The sequence below is a fragment of the Melanotaenia boesemani genome, chromosome 12, assembly GCF_017639745.1.
Source record: "Melanotaenia boesemani isolate fMelBoe1 chromosome 12, fMelBoe1.pri, whole genome shotgun sequence".
In the NCBI taxonomy this organism is placed as follows: domain Eukaryota; kingdom Metazoa; phylum Chordata; class Actinopteri; order Atheriniformes; family Melanotaeniidae; genus Melanotaenia; species Melanotaenia boesemani.
This window is the reverse complement of record NC_055693.1, coordinates 22,603,476-22,619,456: the sequence shown is the minus strand read 5'-3', so window position 1 is coordinate 22,619,456 and position 15,981 is coordinate 22,603,476. Positions and strand designations below refer to the sequence as shown.

Here is a 15,981-nt window from a genome sequence, read left to right as displayed (position 1 = left end):
ATCCACATGATGCTAGTGCTGGCTCTTTTTCTACAAATGTCGAGCTTTTTCAACATGATGCAAAAGTTCAGAGACGCAATCTCAGGTCTAAAAATACACTGAGAAGGCACCTGGATAGAGCTCTCAGGAAGCAGGACATGATGCACACAGTACGATATGGAAACTGAAGATTTTTGTAGAGTATGTACAGCTACAGTACATGTGTGACAACAATTGCTGATTTCATGTCATAATGACAAATTATATATTTTGTAGCGAACTGCCATGAACTATTTCTCATTCAAGAACTTTAAGAAATCCTTCCAACATTTAGAGTTTGGTTTTCAGAAGTAAAAATCAAGACTCAAAAGATTCTGGTAATAAGAAAAGTTCCTGGCAGAGACAGCAATGTTTCATCCCCTGTCACTATAAAGAACTGACTTCACTTTGTATGTACCCATTAATTCTATTCTGCATGCACAGCCGGTGTCTGGGGTGTTGGTTTGTTGCTGAAGAATGCTTTCAAAGCATGCGAGAATGTAATCTTTAACAGTCTTTAGTGATGGGCTAAGCCCCCTGGACACTGCAAAGCAATCAGCCTGCCTCCCAGACAGATAACAGTATATCTGGATCACACGCACTCAAACACACAGGCGCACACCCATCAGTCCATTCGGCGGCTCCGGAGTGAACATCCTGGGGAGGCTAAGCTCTTAATTTGTTCTGACCGGAGCACGTTGTGTCTCGGTAGGCCGATAGCCACGGCCTCTCCATCAATGTGAAGGAGTGTTTGTCTGTATGTGTGTGTTGGTGTGTGTGTTTGGAAGAAACAGAAAGGGCTCAGTGCCACTGCCACATTATGAGAAATCATTTGTGAGCGGCGGTCTCCCAGGGCACGCTGCTTATCGGAGCGCAGTCAGTGGATGACGTGAGTAATTACAGATGATTCACCTTGAGGACTTGATCATCAGCAATATCTCTTTGTGTATGTGTCTCCCTCACTCTTTCCTGTCGTCCCCTCTCTCATCTTCCCTTGCTTTCTTCCACTCTCTCTCTCTCTTTAGCCTTTCAGTTCATCTTTTTGATCCTTCTCCCATTCCTTCCCTTGCTCTCAGGAATGACATTGGATCCCATCCCTGCAGCATTTTTATGAACTGGATAATCACATACTTTTCATCCAAATTATAGTTCAAAGTAAAAAAAAGTTGAAGTAACACAGACATCAATACGCAAACTGCATAACCTCTGCTGCACATTCCAACCTCCGGTGCTGGATCAAGTACGTAGTATCGGTGCACATTTTCCTGGTTGCTCACACGTGAAGAACTTCAGTCAGCCCATCAATCTCATCCTTCCATTTGTCACGCGATTGGTGGGTAGCCTGATCGTCTTTTGACTAAATACATTTTAAAATGCCTGAAGTTTTTTTTTTCTTCGAGCCTTTCTTTCTTCATCGTGGTTCAGCCTCATGAAGAAAGTCAGTGTGTTCTGATGGAGCCGGCGCTATATACGGCCGAGGGAAACGAGGTTTGGCAGCTCCATGGAACAAATGACTGGATTACCTTAAGCCACTGCCAAGGAGTAATTCTAACACTTAATAAAGGAAAAACAGCATAGTGTGTGTGTGAGAATTTGTGTGTGTGTGTTCGAGAGAGAGAAAGAGAGTGTGGGCCAGCCCTGAGGCACAGAAGTCTAACTAGTTAGACAAATAAACACTGAACAAGAGCCCACCAGAGGTTTTGGTAGCAAAAGGAGACTGATAGATGAGGCTGCAGTCATTTTTAACAATTTTTTTTTTAAATTTTGTAACCAAGATGTGAAACGTTGCTGCAACATATTGACTGGTTTTAGTCATTTCTTCAAAAAAAGAAATGACTAATTATTGTTTCCTGTTTTTAAAAATCCATTTATGAGCTTACACACAATGTGTATTCCGGTCAAACAGCAATAGTGAATGAGGTTACCTTTAATAAATCTGCATAAAAATACATCATAGATGATAACTTACATTAAGACATTTTTTTATTTATTACTTTTTTTGTACTTTTATGTATGCATATGCAAATGTGCATTCTTTATGCAGCTTAATATGTGTTATGTACATAATTTTACATAAATGTTTAATTATTTTCCATTATATTCTATTCTATTCTATTAATATAAAAATTCTTATTATGTCATACCAGAGTTGCTAGATTCATAAAAAACAAAATGCTGCTAACATAATTAAAGTAAAATGTTTATGCTTAAAGCTTAAGATTACTTTTAAAGAAATTATTAAATTATTATTGAAGTGGACAAAAAAATAAATAACTAAAAATCATAATTTTTTGTATAAACCATGAAATATCTCCAAATAATTAATTAGATTTGTACAATTTTTCTAATTACTTTCTCTTGAAGTCTTTATGTGAAGTTTTCTATTAGAAGATGCTTTGATCTGCATGTTCACTAAACAATCTTCAGTAAAATAAACACCTTAATGTGTATTTTGCTGTATAGATAACCTTCCAGAAGACATGTGACATGGCCTGTGGTGTTTCATCTGACGTACAGAATGAGTTAGTACATATTGTTTATGGCTTGAGTGAAATGTTAACAAAATGTACTGTTCACATGCAACAGCAGCAAAATGTCACTGTATGAGAGCCGATGTGATACTGTGTGCAAAGGGTGTAAGTTTTTCAATAGTCTTATGTGGATGATTTTGAGCCTACAACCAAAAATCCTTTAATGTCTTAATCTGTCTTTAAACACACAGGACTCAAATGCACAAACATATTATGAATGCAGTACAGTTTCTCTTAAGCATCTTGACCATATGGCACGCTCTGAATACTTAACCTGTAAGACGAAAAATGGACTAAAACATCTAAACACAAAAAAGTAGGTTAATCTGCACTTGACTCAGTAGTTCAACATGATAAAGTGAGAACCACTTGAGTCTCAAAATCCTGATTTCATGGCTGAAACCCACATCCATTTGATGTTAGTCTATATGTCTCATAAAACTAAACATATTCAGACATGATGAAGGTTTAGAGATGGAAGATACTCACCCCATGCGATGGGTAGGAAATCCATCCCAACTCCCCTTGGCTTGCTTTAGAGTCTAACAGGTTAACTGTGGTGAGGAGGAGAGAGGACAAAACAAAGACAACATTTGAGTGTCTAGTTCTAGTTAGCCCCAATTAGCCTTTATTAAATCCCACAGGAACAGTCCCCAACCTCTTGTGCTGATCATGACTTTGTTTGCACAGCTGCCACACACACACACACTCACACATACCGACACACCCGCATTTATATGGCCATCTTTGTGAGAATAGTCAATGGCAAAATGTTTTCCCCTATCCCCTAACTACCAACTAAGAGCCCAACCACACCTTCTTCTTAACCCTACAATAAATCTAATCCTAACACTAATCCCAAGTCTCAGACTTGCCCTTAAAACACCCTTTGAGTCAGAATGTTGTCTCTTTACCAAGAGCTTCACAATCTGTTTTTACACCAAAGTAGCATGTATGTGCAGGATTTTAAAACACGGAGCCACCTGCAAGAAAAAGTTAACTGATTCCTTTCCTATTACCAGAAACAGTGATACTCTCAGTGAAGTCATACCACATCTACATCTCAAACAACATAGGCTAAAAAGCTACAGATTACTACCGCATGAATGGATGGCATTCAGCTGTCCTACAGACTGTGGTTGGACCACAGTCTCTAGTAAGCTGATTTTCAGAGAAAAGGCGTTTTCTGTCTATAACCCGACTGCGAAGCAGCTGTACAAGCTGGTTAAATGTATTCATTTGATGTCTCTTTATCTTCAGGTTGATACTCCTGACAGTTTCGAAGCTTCAGCGTTAAATGCTTTGTTTGGTAATATGGTTTTAAAACTTCTGTCAGGAATGTGCTCACCATTGCAGCTCCAACAGCAGCACTAAGCGAATATTAGAATGTCCACCTAGGTGTCTTGTTTCCATCACGACACAGCTGAAGCCAATAAATACCCATGACTACTTTATCTTTTGACTTTAATGAATGGTCCCTATCCCACTGAAGATGAAAGCCAAATGTTAGTGGGTGTTAGCGAGTTTAATGTCTTGTGTGAAAGGGAAACGGCACACACATGCTAACACTGAAAAATAGGATGTCTTTTCTTGCAGAAAAGGGCAACCAAAGTAAAACCAGTATTTGAAAAACCTCAAAATATTTTTATTTTCAAAGGCACGTGCCTTTGACCCAATTGAGCCTGCTCTACCTGACTCATCCATAGTGATTGGATTGTAACAAGGTAAGGCAAAACTGCTTCAAATCTAAATTAAAATGCAATCATCAGTTTCAAAAGTGGTCAAAAATTCAATTGGTCACACTCAAACCAAAATATAAATCCATTTATAATGAATGGAAATACAGTTCTTTGTGTGTGTGTACTGCCAGGATTTTTTTTCTTCTTCTTTTTAGACTTAGAGCAAAAGAAAGAGGAAATATGACAGAGGATAAATAAGACAAGGAGCTCAGTATCATTGTGATGCAAGCTGAGACTTTGCAAAAACATGTTTTCTACTGTGAACTTCATTAAGTTAGAGTCCTAGCCATGTTCATAGGACAGCACAACACACTTCTAGTTATTGACAAACTGGTGACAGGATTCTATTCCAGTACAAAAAGCCAGGTGACTTGTACACTGATGGATATGTTGACCAAAGTGACTCTGACATACCATACAGCATCTTCTTGAAGCTCTGAAAATGAACTGGAGCCTTTTTTTTTATTTTTAGTGTATACACACGGCTGCAGAGTGAATGAGTGCCGTTAAACACAACTGTCAGAATGGGTCATGACACATTGAATAAGGAATGTGAAGGCAGCTTTGTGATCCACGGATGCCCCACCTCAGCAGATAAAATGTCGAGATAAAAGTAGATTGACATTAGCTTCTGTCTAGTAACACAAACACTGGATGTTTAAATGTGACTTTTGAGTAATGCTTTCATTTTAAGCTGGCAAAATGAAATCATCCACATAAGTTAGCAGAACTCATGGTCTTAATATTTTCTGTATCAAAAACTATTTTTATTTCTTGAACATGAAAGTGAGGAAAATATGTGTTTATAAGTGCAGGTTAAAAGTGAAAATGCAAATAAATCTCTGTAGTGCAAAAATTAATTATATATATATATATATATATATATATATATATATATATATATATATATATATATGTGTGTGTGTGTGTGTGTGTGTGTGTGTGTGTGTGTGTATTTATTTATTTATTTATTTATTTATTTATTGCTTTTTTTATGTGAGCTTAGGTGATTTGGTTATGAGTCGTTGCACTACCTACCTGCAATAAGCAGCATTCAGCAAGCTCTCAATTAGGTGAAGCAGAGAGAATTTAAGAAAGGCCAAGCCTCAACCATCTAAAACATCTCAAACCTCAAAAGTTTTACAGAAATACGAGCAAAAATAAAGTGTGGATTGTTCCAACACTTCACTTGGGCATCAAACTGCGATTTACTTTGTCAAATTATTTTCTCTATGTTGCAACACACAGAAAAACACTCAATATAAAGCGCACTTTCATCCATGGAAATATCAAGGTTTGAGTTGAATTAAATGGAAAAAAAATTCACTATTCCGTTTTTCCTGGTCTGTGCAGCACTTAGTTTAGCAAGCACATCGCAAATCTTCCCTAATTCATTTGAGCGTGCACTGACTGCTGTCTACTGCAGGTTCGATGCTAACATCCTGTCATCATTTTCTGCAATCTCATTTAAAAAACTGACCTAAAACCCCGACAAATTTGATAAATGGGTTTGATGTTCTGGTCCAGAATTCTTATTTTTTTTTGTCATTTTATGATCATGGGTATGCATTTGTTCATTTTCTGTGCACACTTTACCCTCTTCAAAAACCCTGACAGAGGACAATAAAAGGGGTATACCTCAAATCCGTCAGAAGTTAATCAATGGGTAAAAACAGAGACAAAAAAGACAAACAGCCATGTATGTTCACACTCATATGGTCAATTTAGCATCCCTAATTAACCTAACATGCATGCTTTTAGACAGCATGGAGCTTGTTGCTGTGATGTGATGGTACTAAGTGGGCATGTGTTCAATATTTCTAAATAATTTCGTCTCTAAGCAAAAAGACTTAAAAAAAAAACAACACAGATTCACATGCTGTAATTACACACATGCACATTATGTGACCTACATGTAAAGCTAGAGGACAGAGAAAAGTTTCACTGTTCTAAGAAAACTGATTCATCTCATTTCACTTTGTCCTGCTGAGAGCACCACATCGATGCACACACACACTCAGAAGTGCACACTTATAGATGTGTGGCCAAGCGAGTGCACATATACTCAGAAAAGTGAAGCAGCAGCTCTGTTAGGCCCTACAGCTGCAAGTCCACTCATTGTGAAAATATGAGGAATACTTGCATTCTCCAGTTCAAAGCTTTGTAAGCCAGCGTGTACACATTGCAAGTCAAAGAAAATAATTGCGGGTCATGAAGGACTGCTGAGGCATGGAAACCTTTTTCAGTAAGCCAACATTTAGGTTCCCTAACTACAGAGCAAAGTGATTGAGCCACAATTACTTCATAATAAATTAAATTTTGGGATGGAAACAATAAATTTTCTCATCTATATATAGGAAATAATAGTTAATGCGGCATAAAAAGAGTCAAAAAAACTGTCAAAGACACAAATGGGCACTTGTGTAATTCTAGGTTTACAAACCTACTAAATTGAGAATCACCTGAGCTTTATCCAAGCTACAGAACCCAGACAGTTGAGTGGCAGTAGACGCATTGCTATTAGAGTCTAATGAAGCTATCTGTTCATGTCAGATAATAGCAGCTCAGCATCCAGGCCCATTGCCTCCAATTTGCATTTCTCAACGAGCCGAGCCCACCACTCAAATTGAGCTGAGCGAAGGAATTTGAGAGAGGAAAATTAGACAGCTCTCCTATCGCAGAAGGAAAGAGGCCCCTCCAGCTGCATTTGGCTGGAAAACTCAGCACCTACACAAGCACACAGACATAAACACAACATCCTGTCAGAAGACTCATCTGCATCCAAGAAACAATGGGAGTAAACATAATGAAATACAGAGACACTGGATATGGGAAGGTGTACACAAGTGCATATCACATGCTCAAATTAGAAAATAAATAAATAAATAAAACATCACTCGCATGTTTCGGCACACAGCCACATCTGCGGTATGCATATCCTTTTAGATGCTTACCAAAAAATGTGCCTATCCCTGCACGTGAGCATTCAAGCGAGCACAAAATGAGAGCATATGCAAACATTTTCTGACAGTCTTCACTCTCTCTATCTCACACACACACAGAGTCAGTTAGCAAGCTAGCGTCAGCCAAGCATATAGCCCCTGCCCCATCAGGGAGTGCCTCTAAACGGGAGTATTAATAGCAAACTCAGCCAGCCTGTCTGAGAGGGAGCAAACGACCAGAGGTAGAAACAGGTGAATCAATATAAGAGCAAACCGAGACCACCATTTAAAACCCACACACGTAAAATGAACCTGACGTATGAATGTTGTCAGTGATACTAGATATATGATGATTATACATGCTGTATAATCATATGTCTAGTGTCACTCGGTGAATGCTGAACACCCGAGCAACGGGTTGGAGGGTACTTATTTTGATGTGTGTGTTATTAGAATTTACAGCTGTGTGACTGTCCAACATGCACATTTCCTTGATGTCTTGCTTCCACTAACCAACTCACAGGTGATGAATGTGGAATAACAGTCACAGACAGAATCAAGATATTGGATGAGTGGGAAACAACAAAACTGTCAGTTAGTGATGCTGCGAAACAACAACACAGGACCTAATCAGTCACTGAGAATAGAATAGAATAGAATAGAATAGAATAGCCTGTCTAAAAAGGTGGATGGGTCTTTGTGTTGGCAGCCTGGTACTGTGCATGTTGACAGTTGGCAGGCCGCAGTGCAGGCATAGCAAGGCGACTTGTGTCTGTGTTAAAGGGTGAAGTGTTCACCTCCCATTATGAATAATTCAAGAGCAGAGTCGCTCTGTCTGATGTTGCTGCTGCTTGCCCAGCCCCTCTGCCCCCATTCTTCTTTCTTTCTTTCTTTCTTTCTTTCTTTCTTTATATACATATATATATATATATATATATATATATATATATATATATATATATATATATATATATATACATATACCAGTCTTCATCTGGTCCTCAGTGTCTGGTCAGCACGTTCATGTGCATATAGGAGTAAAGAAACTGAGATAATTTGATGTGCACGCACATTTCCAGCACCTCTGAAAGGTACGATAGCTCACAGACGATCATCCTCCCCAGCGGGACTGCTGCTCTCCGGGCCGACAATCTCTGCTAAAAATACCCGAGGCCTACTGGAGTCCCGCAGCGGGCCTACGTTTTACCACCTAAAAGGAAAATCGCAGAACTCAAGATGTTCTTCTCCACTGAAGTGGGAGGAAACGCACTTATATTTTCGTGCCAAAGTAAAAATGAATCCGCGACACCAAATGATATTGTTCTCTCTGCGTACTTTAACTTTATCCAGAACTTTGGACAAGAGCATAACGACCCAATGAAGGCAACAAATTTGATTAAAAAAAAAATCATGGATTCGATCAGGAACATGGAACGAGAAACAATAAGCTAACTGTCTGATTTTCTGTCTGGAAGGGGAAGGGAAATAAGTTTGCTACTGTCCTATTAAAGGGAGGTTAGCGTGTGAAAACCTCATTTGGTTTGTAATTGTGCTCTATTGCACTAACTACATGTAAAAAGCGTCACAGTTACATGTGATCTGACAACGAAGTGACAATCCAAAATCCTTATATATTTTTATCTTCTTTTTTAATTATAGCTAATCTAGGTCATATGTACTGCGCGTTGGGTACACTTGATTACCAGCAGCCTGCGGAATGAAGGAACAAATAAATGAATCAATCAATTAATCGCTGACCAGTGTTATAAATACATTTTAAAAAGTTAGTATGAGTACCAAAAAGAAACTCGAGTGAAGAGAAGGGATAGAATGGGAGAATATTGTGTGCATGTTAGTTCTACACAACTTTTTTCCCCAATATCGTTTGCAAACCACCACGGGAAACTGTTTTTTAAAAATCTATCAAAACAATGTCTTTTCCTTGAGAAAGTCGCAAAAAAAGCCCTTAAAGTTCTTGTGCACTCCTGTCCTGTGCTTGCGACACTGATAGCTTCAGTGACCTCATGTTGTTTTTGCCTGCATTGTAACGCCGACATTACACTGTATATGCAACAGTTACATGAAAACCAGAGTATAATAAATAAGTTTCTTCTTGTTGGACTGAAGCCAAATCCAACCATTCATTTGCATCAACAGTGCTTCCAGTGAATCGCGACGGAAGCTCTGCGCACTTCAAACTGTGTTTTGTCCTCTTGTTGATCCACACCGAACTTGTGGTGCAGAAGCCTGCATGGATTTCTATAAAATAACTTATAGAGACGGAGCAGCTCGATGCTGACGCTCTCTGGTAGATTTATGAGCGGTAAATGTCTGACGTCTAATTTCTTCTATATTTTAACACTTGAAAAAAGCTCCTCAGTGGATTCATCTTTCCCTTTGTCTGTGTGTGTTAGTGTCTTTTCTCTAACTCCCACACACATGCAAATAGTGTTCCAATATGAGCACTGAAACACTTCACTTTTATTTCTCCCACTTTTTTTATTTATTTATTTATTTTTCGTTATTCTGCCTCATAGTTTGAATGGTATTGTCTCCTTTTCAGTGTTCAGCCATCATTTGCATCTTATCTGCCTTATACTTCGGTAAAGTATTGAACGCATGCCCGTTAGCTGTTTAATAAAGTTTCACATTTGCACTGAGAGCCTCGATTTGCAGCAGGCCTGCGTGACTCGGGTCAGTTTTTACTCCGTTTAGTCACGCAGCACATTTTCCCGACTCACGTCGTCAGGTCAAGCACCATAAATTAAATCTAATGCTCTCTTGCACCATATTGCCAAACTACAGGAGCTATTTGCTTGTGCAATGTTTATGCACAAAAAGAGAACAATTAATTATTTTATTTATGTATTTTATTATCATTTTAGCAAAACTAATAGTAAATTATAAATTCAATACAAATTCCACTAACATTTTGCCTTGGAAAAAAAAAAAAAAAAAAAAAAAACTGAAACCTTGCAACTCATGTGTGTGCCAAACACATCTCCAAGCTCAGGAGCAAATCAAGCTTCAGAGACAAAAAAAAAGCACCAAGTTTCAGTCGTTTTTTTTTTTTTTTTTTTTTGTTTGTTTTTTATTGGGTTGTTTCTCTCAAACATTCAACTCAAATGCAATCTCAGTTAACAACCGGTCTTTTATCGTGTCTGCCTTAAACTTTCCAAACTGCAACACACTCATCGTTTCTTAAATTTGTGGCAGGATGATTAGGAATATATTATTAGTTGTGTGCACGTCTACTCTTTTATATAACAGCATGGCTAATAAAGACGCAGTAAAACAAGTTCAATAACATTTTTGTTTTTCGGGTTTAATAGGCTGCTTTATACTATGATTTTTTGCTGGTCTGTGTTGAGAGTTGATACATGGAGCGTAGGCTATATTGTATTTATTTTTAAGTTTGGAACTCCACATTTTTATTTTGAGCTCCACATTATCCTCCACTTCAATGAAGTTTTTCTGTCTCTCTCGGAGAGTTAAGGGTTACAGGCGTGCGCATCTTCAGCACGCGTCTTCATTTCGTCTTCGTTGTCCCCTGCAACAAAACGCTGTAACCCTAACACGCTTTAAGTTTCAAAGGTGTTAGCGAAAACGTGATATTTTTGTAACTTTCAAACCTAGTATAACTTCTCCCTATAATGAACGATTTTATCATCAGATTTATTTCTTTTTTATCCAGTTTAAAGCCCTGTTTGAAGAAGTGGCGGCGCCGAAGCTGGACCCTTATCCCGTGTTTTAATAGAAAGGAAAATAACCACGTTAGAAGTTTCTGAAACGTGTACCATAATTACTGAGGCTGTATTTAAAGTTGTATGATTTGAGACCACACTTATAAGTCGACAGCTCAACAACTTCTTAAGATCACCAGATCAACATCTCCGCATTAGCCTATATTTTTCTTCGGGTCAAAACCATCAACAGCCGTACGCGTTTTTACGCACTCTGCGACATCCCCTGTATATTGCCTTTCAACCGAGTTGGTCGAAGTCACTCAGTAACTGGGGCGTCTACCCAAAATAAACGGTTCTAGGGTGTAACAGATAACTAGATGCAAACCCTTTATACAAACAGTTCCCACTCGTCTCCGTAATAACTCCCCAGAGGCGCTTTAAAAGCTGCTTTGGCATTACTTAGTTAAATTGTTCAGATTTAATTAACTATGAATCCTTATTAGCGAAACTGTCCGAAATTAGGCTACCATGTCTGCTCTTTGGGGATCTGTCTTCAAGTTGAATATCTATTTATGTGTGCCAGCGATCTGCTCTCGCGTCTCTGTGCTGCCACATTTTCACCTTCGTGCGCTTCGGATCGTCTTCTTATTGCTATCACAGTAATTTGAACAGTAAAGTCGGCGGCGAGCGCACGACATGCGGCGACGAGTGCCGTAGCGCACTCATACACTCATACACACATGGACATACAGGCATAAAAGCGAGCGCACACACATAAACACAAATGTCCGCAGCCTGAGAGTTCGCTTACCTTCATTAGGGGGGTAAATGATGGGAAAGGCGGGAATAACGCAGGTCATTAAAAGATGTAAAATGAAAAGAAGTGATCGCGGATTGCAATCCATGGCGGCGGATCAGAGGTACATAACTCCATGAAGCCACTGACTGGTCTGGGAACGTCTTCTCTCCACTCAGCTTTCCCCTCTCTCTTGCGCCGTCTCCCTCCGGTTAGAGCAGTTTTCCGCTGGGTCCTACAGAGTCTGACAGCCAAAAAGCGGCGCTCGAGTTCATCACAGGTCACCCTGCAACTTGTACCACACGAGGTCATTTTTTTAACTAAATTGCAGTTGTAGGGATTTCACTGTAATTTACAGTCTGAGTCAATAGTTCCGCGAATTGGTAAAATGAAGAGCAGGGAAACATTTGGATCAATGGTAAGGCAATGCAATATTCGCTGTCTTTGTTTCAATAATTCAGCCACATTTTTGGTTCAAAGCTAATGTCTTTCTGAAAACGTTAGTCCCATAACAAAGTAACAAAGTGCAATTTATTTGACCCATTTACTGATTTAAGGCTTTAAACCGAAAGAGAATCCAGCGTTGGCTGCTTATAAATCATTGCTTCCATCTTTTTTATTGGTTTTTAATGTTGGCTCTATAGACCACCCGGTTATGCCCTCCAACTTTACAGATAAATATTGAAACAACATGTTTTTAATCCTATTTCAGAGAGGCCGCATGGAAAACGAATATCATTGAAGCAATAAGTTGAGAGGGAAATCCACATAGGAGGAACAAATTCATGCACACAAACATTTATGTTTTGTTCATATTAATGTGGCTGTTTTGCCATGTGCAACACGCAAACTGAAGTCAACCAAGCTTTTGTTTAAACTGGAACTTTTTGCAAGATGGATAGTTTACATTAATCTACCAAAGACTTTTGAGAAAAGAAAAAAAATGTTTATGCCTAAATTCCATGTTACACTAATCACCTATTGAAGGACAAAGTTTTATTTATCGTTGTGCTGAAAGGCATGTGATGTGCTTGTATTCATTTTAACTGTGGGCATTTTTCTGAGCAAGCCATTAGGGGCCCCCAACACCACAATGCTCGATGTATACTGAATGGCCGGGGTGGCAGTGTAACGTCAGGGCCCTCGCTGAGACACCAGCTGTTGTGGTAGGGGGGTTGGAGGTTGACGGTTTGGAAGGCATGTGATGTATGGGGCAAGTTAAAGGACACAGTGCACACTGAGTCCAACAATACAGATCCGTTTGGACTTGGAGGACACTGCTCTAGAATTTAAATACTTCTAGCAGTTCATTTATGTAATCATAAGTAGGAGATGGAAAATTCAAATATTCCAAGACCGGTGTTGCATAAAATAAGGCAAATTACAAAAAAAATAAATAGTTTTTAGGTTAGATGCCTGGTTTAACTAATGCTAATGTTAGGCTGCAACTGGAACAATTAAATGAATGATTAAATGAAACATTCAACGTAGAAAAATTAGCTAAATTTGATTTGTACAAGATTATGCAAATTGCAGCATAATGGAACATGTCTGTATGCATTGTTATCAACACACTGATGCATTTTAAAAACAGCAAATATATATTTTCTTTCTTTTAGGAAGTTATCATTTGTTATTTTCAGTACAGCTTGTGAAGGGTTGTGTGTTAAGAAAAACCCTTTAAAATGAGTTAAGACTTCGAGTAAATCTTTTCTAACAAATAATTCACCAGTTGGCTAAGAGCACCGACTGTAAGAGATTCACGAGTCCTAGGTCGTCGTTGGATACGGAGAAGAATGATGCCAGGTTTCTAGCTACGTTATTAAGTGACTGTATGGCATGTGGATTTACAGCAGGTTTTAGACACGCCAGCCACTGTCATACATCATCTTATACATCCCACTAATTCACTTACTACACACTGAGAAAGATTAATATTAGATGCCCCACAGTGAACAATCAATTCAAAGGATGGCTTGAAATTTACAGGATTTAATTCTGTTGAGAACTTTCTCATTTCAATCATACATTTGTAAAGAAACAAAATTGGCTAAATATATTTGTTCATGCGGTAAAGAAAGAGTGTGAGGAACTCAGACTGATCTCAAGCGTTCTTGACATGAACTAGGAGTTATTATGATTACAATATGACATTTAAAGAGACTTATACTGACAGTCAAACATAATAAGTTGGAATTATTATGTGTTGGTTGTCTGAGAAGCCCTGTCATGGTGCTTTTAGCTGATAAACCTGTAAGCAAGTTCCGACTAATTGCTGAAAATCTGTTTCTGATCGTGGTGAATTGGAAGAATGCGATGGGTCCCTCCCATCTCTATCCACTCCAACATTTTTCTTCTCTTCTCAGTGAGAGTTTGTCCATCTTGATCTCTTGCCAGTGGAACAATCTAGTATGAGAAGGAGGAAAATATTGATTTACGGCCGCAATTTGAAGTCATGGTGTGTTCTGACAAGGCTGAATAGCGCTCCAAACTCATGGAACAGATGTTGTTTAGGAGCAGCTTTGAAGTTGCCAAGACCTGGCGCTCTTACACAGTAACGCACAAACAAACAAACACATAGGCTGACTGTGTTTACTGCTCGCTGTCAGTACCCTCTTCCTCCCTGCGGTTCTCAGGCGGCACATTCCTCCATACTCGCAGTGCAGAGAGGGAGGAGAAGCCAGCGGGCTGCTGGCGTGTAACACAATCCCCCCCACACCAAACATCATACCACGGACGCTTTCATACATTTGCCAGCACCACAATTCTTCACCCATTCTGCCGTCCTCTTATTTTCTGGAAGGACTACATGAGAATTTAAAATAAAAAAAAGGAATGGAGGTTGTTCCCATTAAAGTACAATTAACAAAATATTTGTCTATTTTAGAGGGATGTGTCTTTGCTAATTGGTGAAACAAGTTGGTTTAAAAATCATGTAATAAGCCTCCATTCTTATGTCATGAGGAATGTGAATGTGTGGAACTGTTTACAGGAAGAAAGAAAGAAAAAAAAAAAGAGTGCCCCAGAGTTTCCTGTATTTGCACCAATGATTAATTAGGTTATGGTTCATGAGGCAAATCCTCCTTCTCACCCACTGAGAGATGGTTGTGATAGTACTGACTGACCAGCCATAACAGGGTGAGACAGAGCGGGGCCTCCTTCCACAAGCCTTCTCTTTCCAAATCTACATCATATTGTTTTAGTACTGTGGGAGAGGAGTTGGCAGGGATCAAAGTGTAAAGCTTGCAGGGAGTATCTGGGGGTTATGGGATTATTTTTTCATGTAAATAGGAAAAAGATATGATAGAAAATATGATAATTGCCAGTTGTTGAAAGGACAGACTGTCCCCTTTGATAAAAGCTAGAAAAACAATAAGTTGTGGTCTTTAACAATGTTTCACATGGCTTGTTTTATGGGCAGATCTATGGATTCAGTGGTTAATATAACCGCAGTATTGCAGTTACCTGACAAAACAAATACAAGACAGAACAAAAATCTGTTAAAATGAAACTAGCAGCAATACAGTAAACTCTCTCTTTACAGTATTGAAAGTAGAAAATTTCCAGCAGAACCCGAATGATTGCATATTATTCCTGGAAAAAAAAGAAATGGTTTATCTTCGATAGAAACTCGATACTTCCCGCCAGTTTTGGGGATTTGCCTAATTTCTGATCAGGTGCAGATTGGAAGAGGAAGAAAAAAGATAAAAGAAGGGACTTTTTAAGTTTCAGAACATGTGTGCTTTGTTTATGCTCAAATGAACTGGCCATTTACCAAGAACTTTTATATCAAGACATGAAATACTAGCCTGCTTCATAATAGAACAAATAAAAGATAGTTTACACATGTAATTACTTCAGTACATTTTGTGTTGCACTCTATAAAAGTACCAAGTTAACTTCATAGTGTAGATTTGTTTCTCTTTGTTTCAGAAGTTGGAATTTATTTTTGGTGCCACCAAGGGTGGGCCGTCACTTTCATTTACAATCATTACAGTGTCCCAGTTACATTTGGTTGCAACCGAATTTAGGGATGCTCTTTTTTCCCTAAATGAATGGATGAAAAAACACATTAATTACTTTTACTGCACCGATGTTGACAGGAAGCATTAAGAAAGTTCAGAACGAATATAAACTAAACAGAAAGATGAGTATTGAAGATATCTCCTAATTATAATCTTAATTGCAGTTTTAGTAACTTCAGAATATTTTTACACTTTTATGTTGGTGCATATGCATCAACCAACCATGATAATAAAGCAATAGCAT

The 15,981-nt window shown here is 38.6% G+C and overlaps 1 protein-coding gene across 8 annotated transcripts in view; it reads right to left on the bottom strand.

Annotated features, from left to right (window-relative positions):
• Nucleotides 1-11,895, bottom strand: part of epha3 (eph receptor A3) — a 106,962-nt gene extending 95,067 nt beyond the window's left edge. For 5 of the 8 annotated variants that reach the window (XM_042001088.1, XM_042001083.1, XM_042001087.1 and 2 more), the window contains exons 1-2: nt 11,728-11,894; nt 3,039-3,103 (exon numbers count right to left, since the gene is read on the bottom strand). In XM_042001088.1, the coding sequence (XP_041857022.1) occupies nt 3,039-3,103; nt 11,728-11,821 (159 nt within the window). In that variant the 5' untranslated portion in view covers nt 11,822-11,894. Of the gene's footprint in view, nt 1-3,038; nt 3,104-11,727 lie in introns of all 8 variants that reach the window. The other 3 variants (XM_042001091.1, XM_042001089.1, XM_042001084.1) reach the window with 2 other exon arrangements.
• Nucleotides 11,896-15,981: the final 4,086 nt, after the last annotated feature.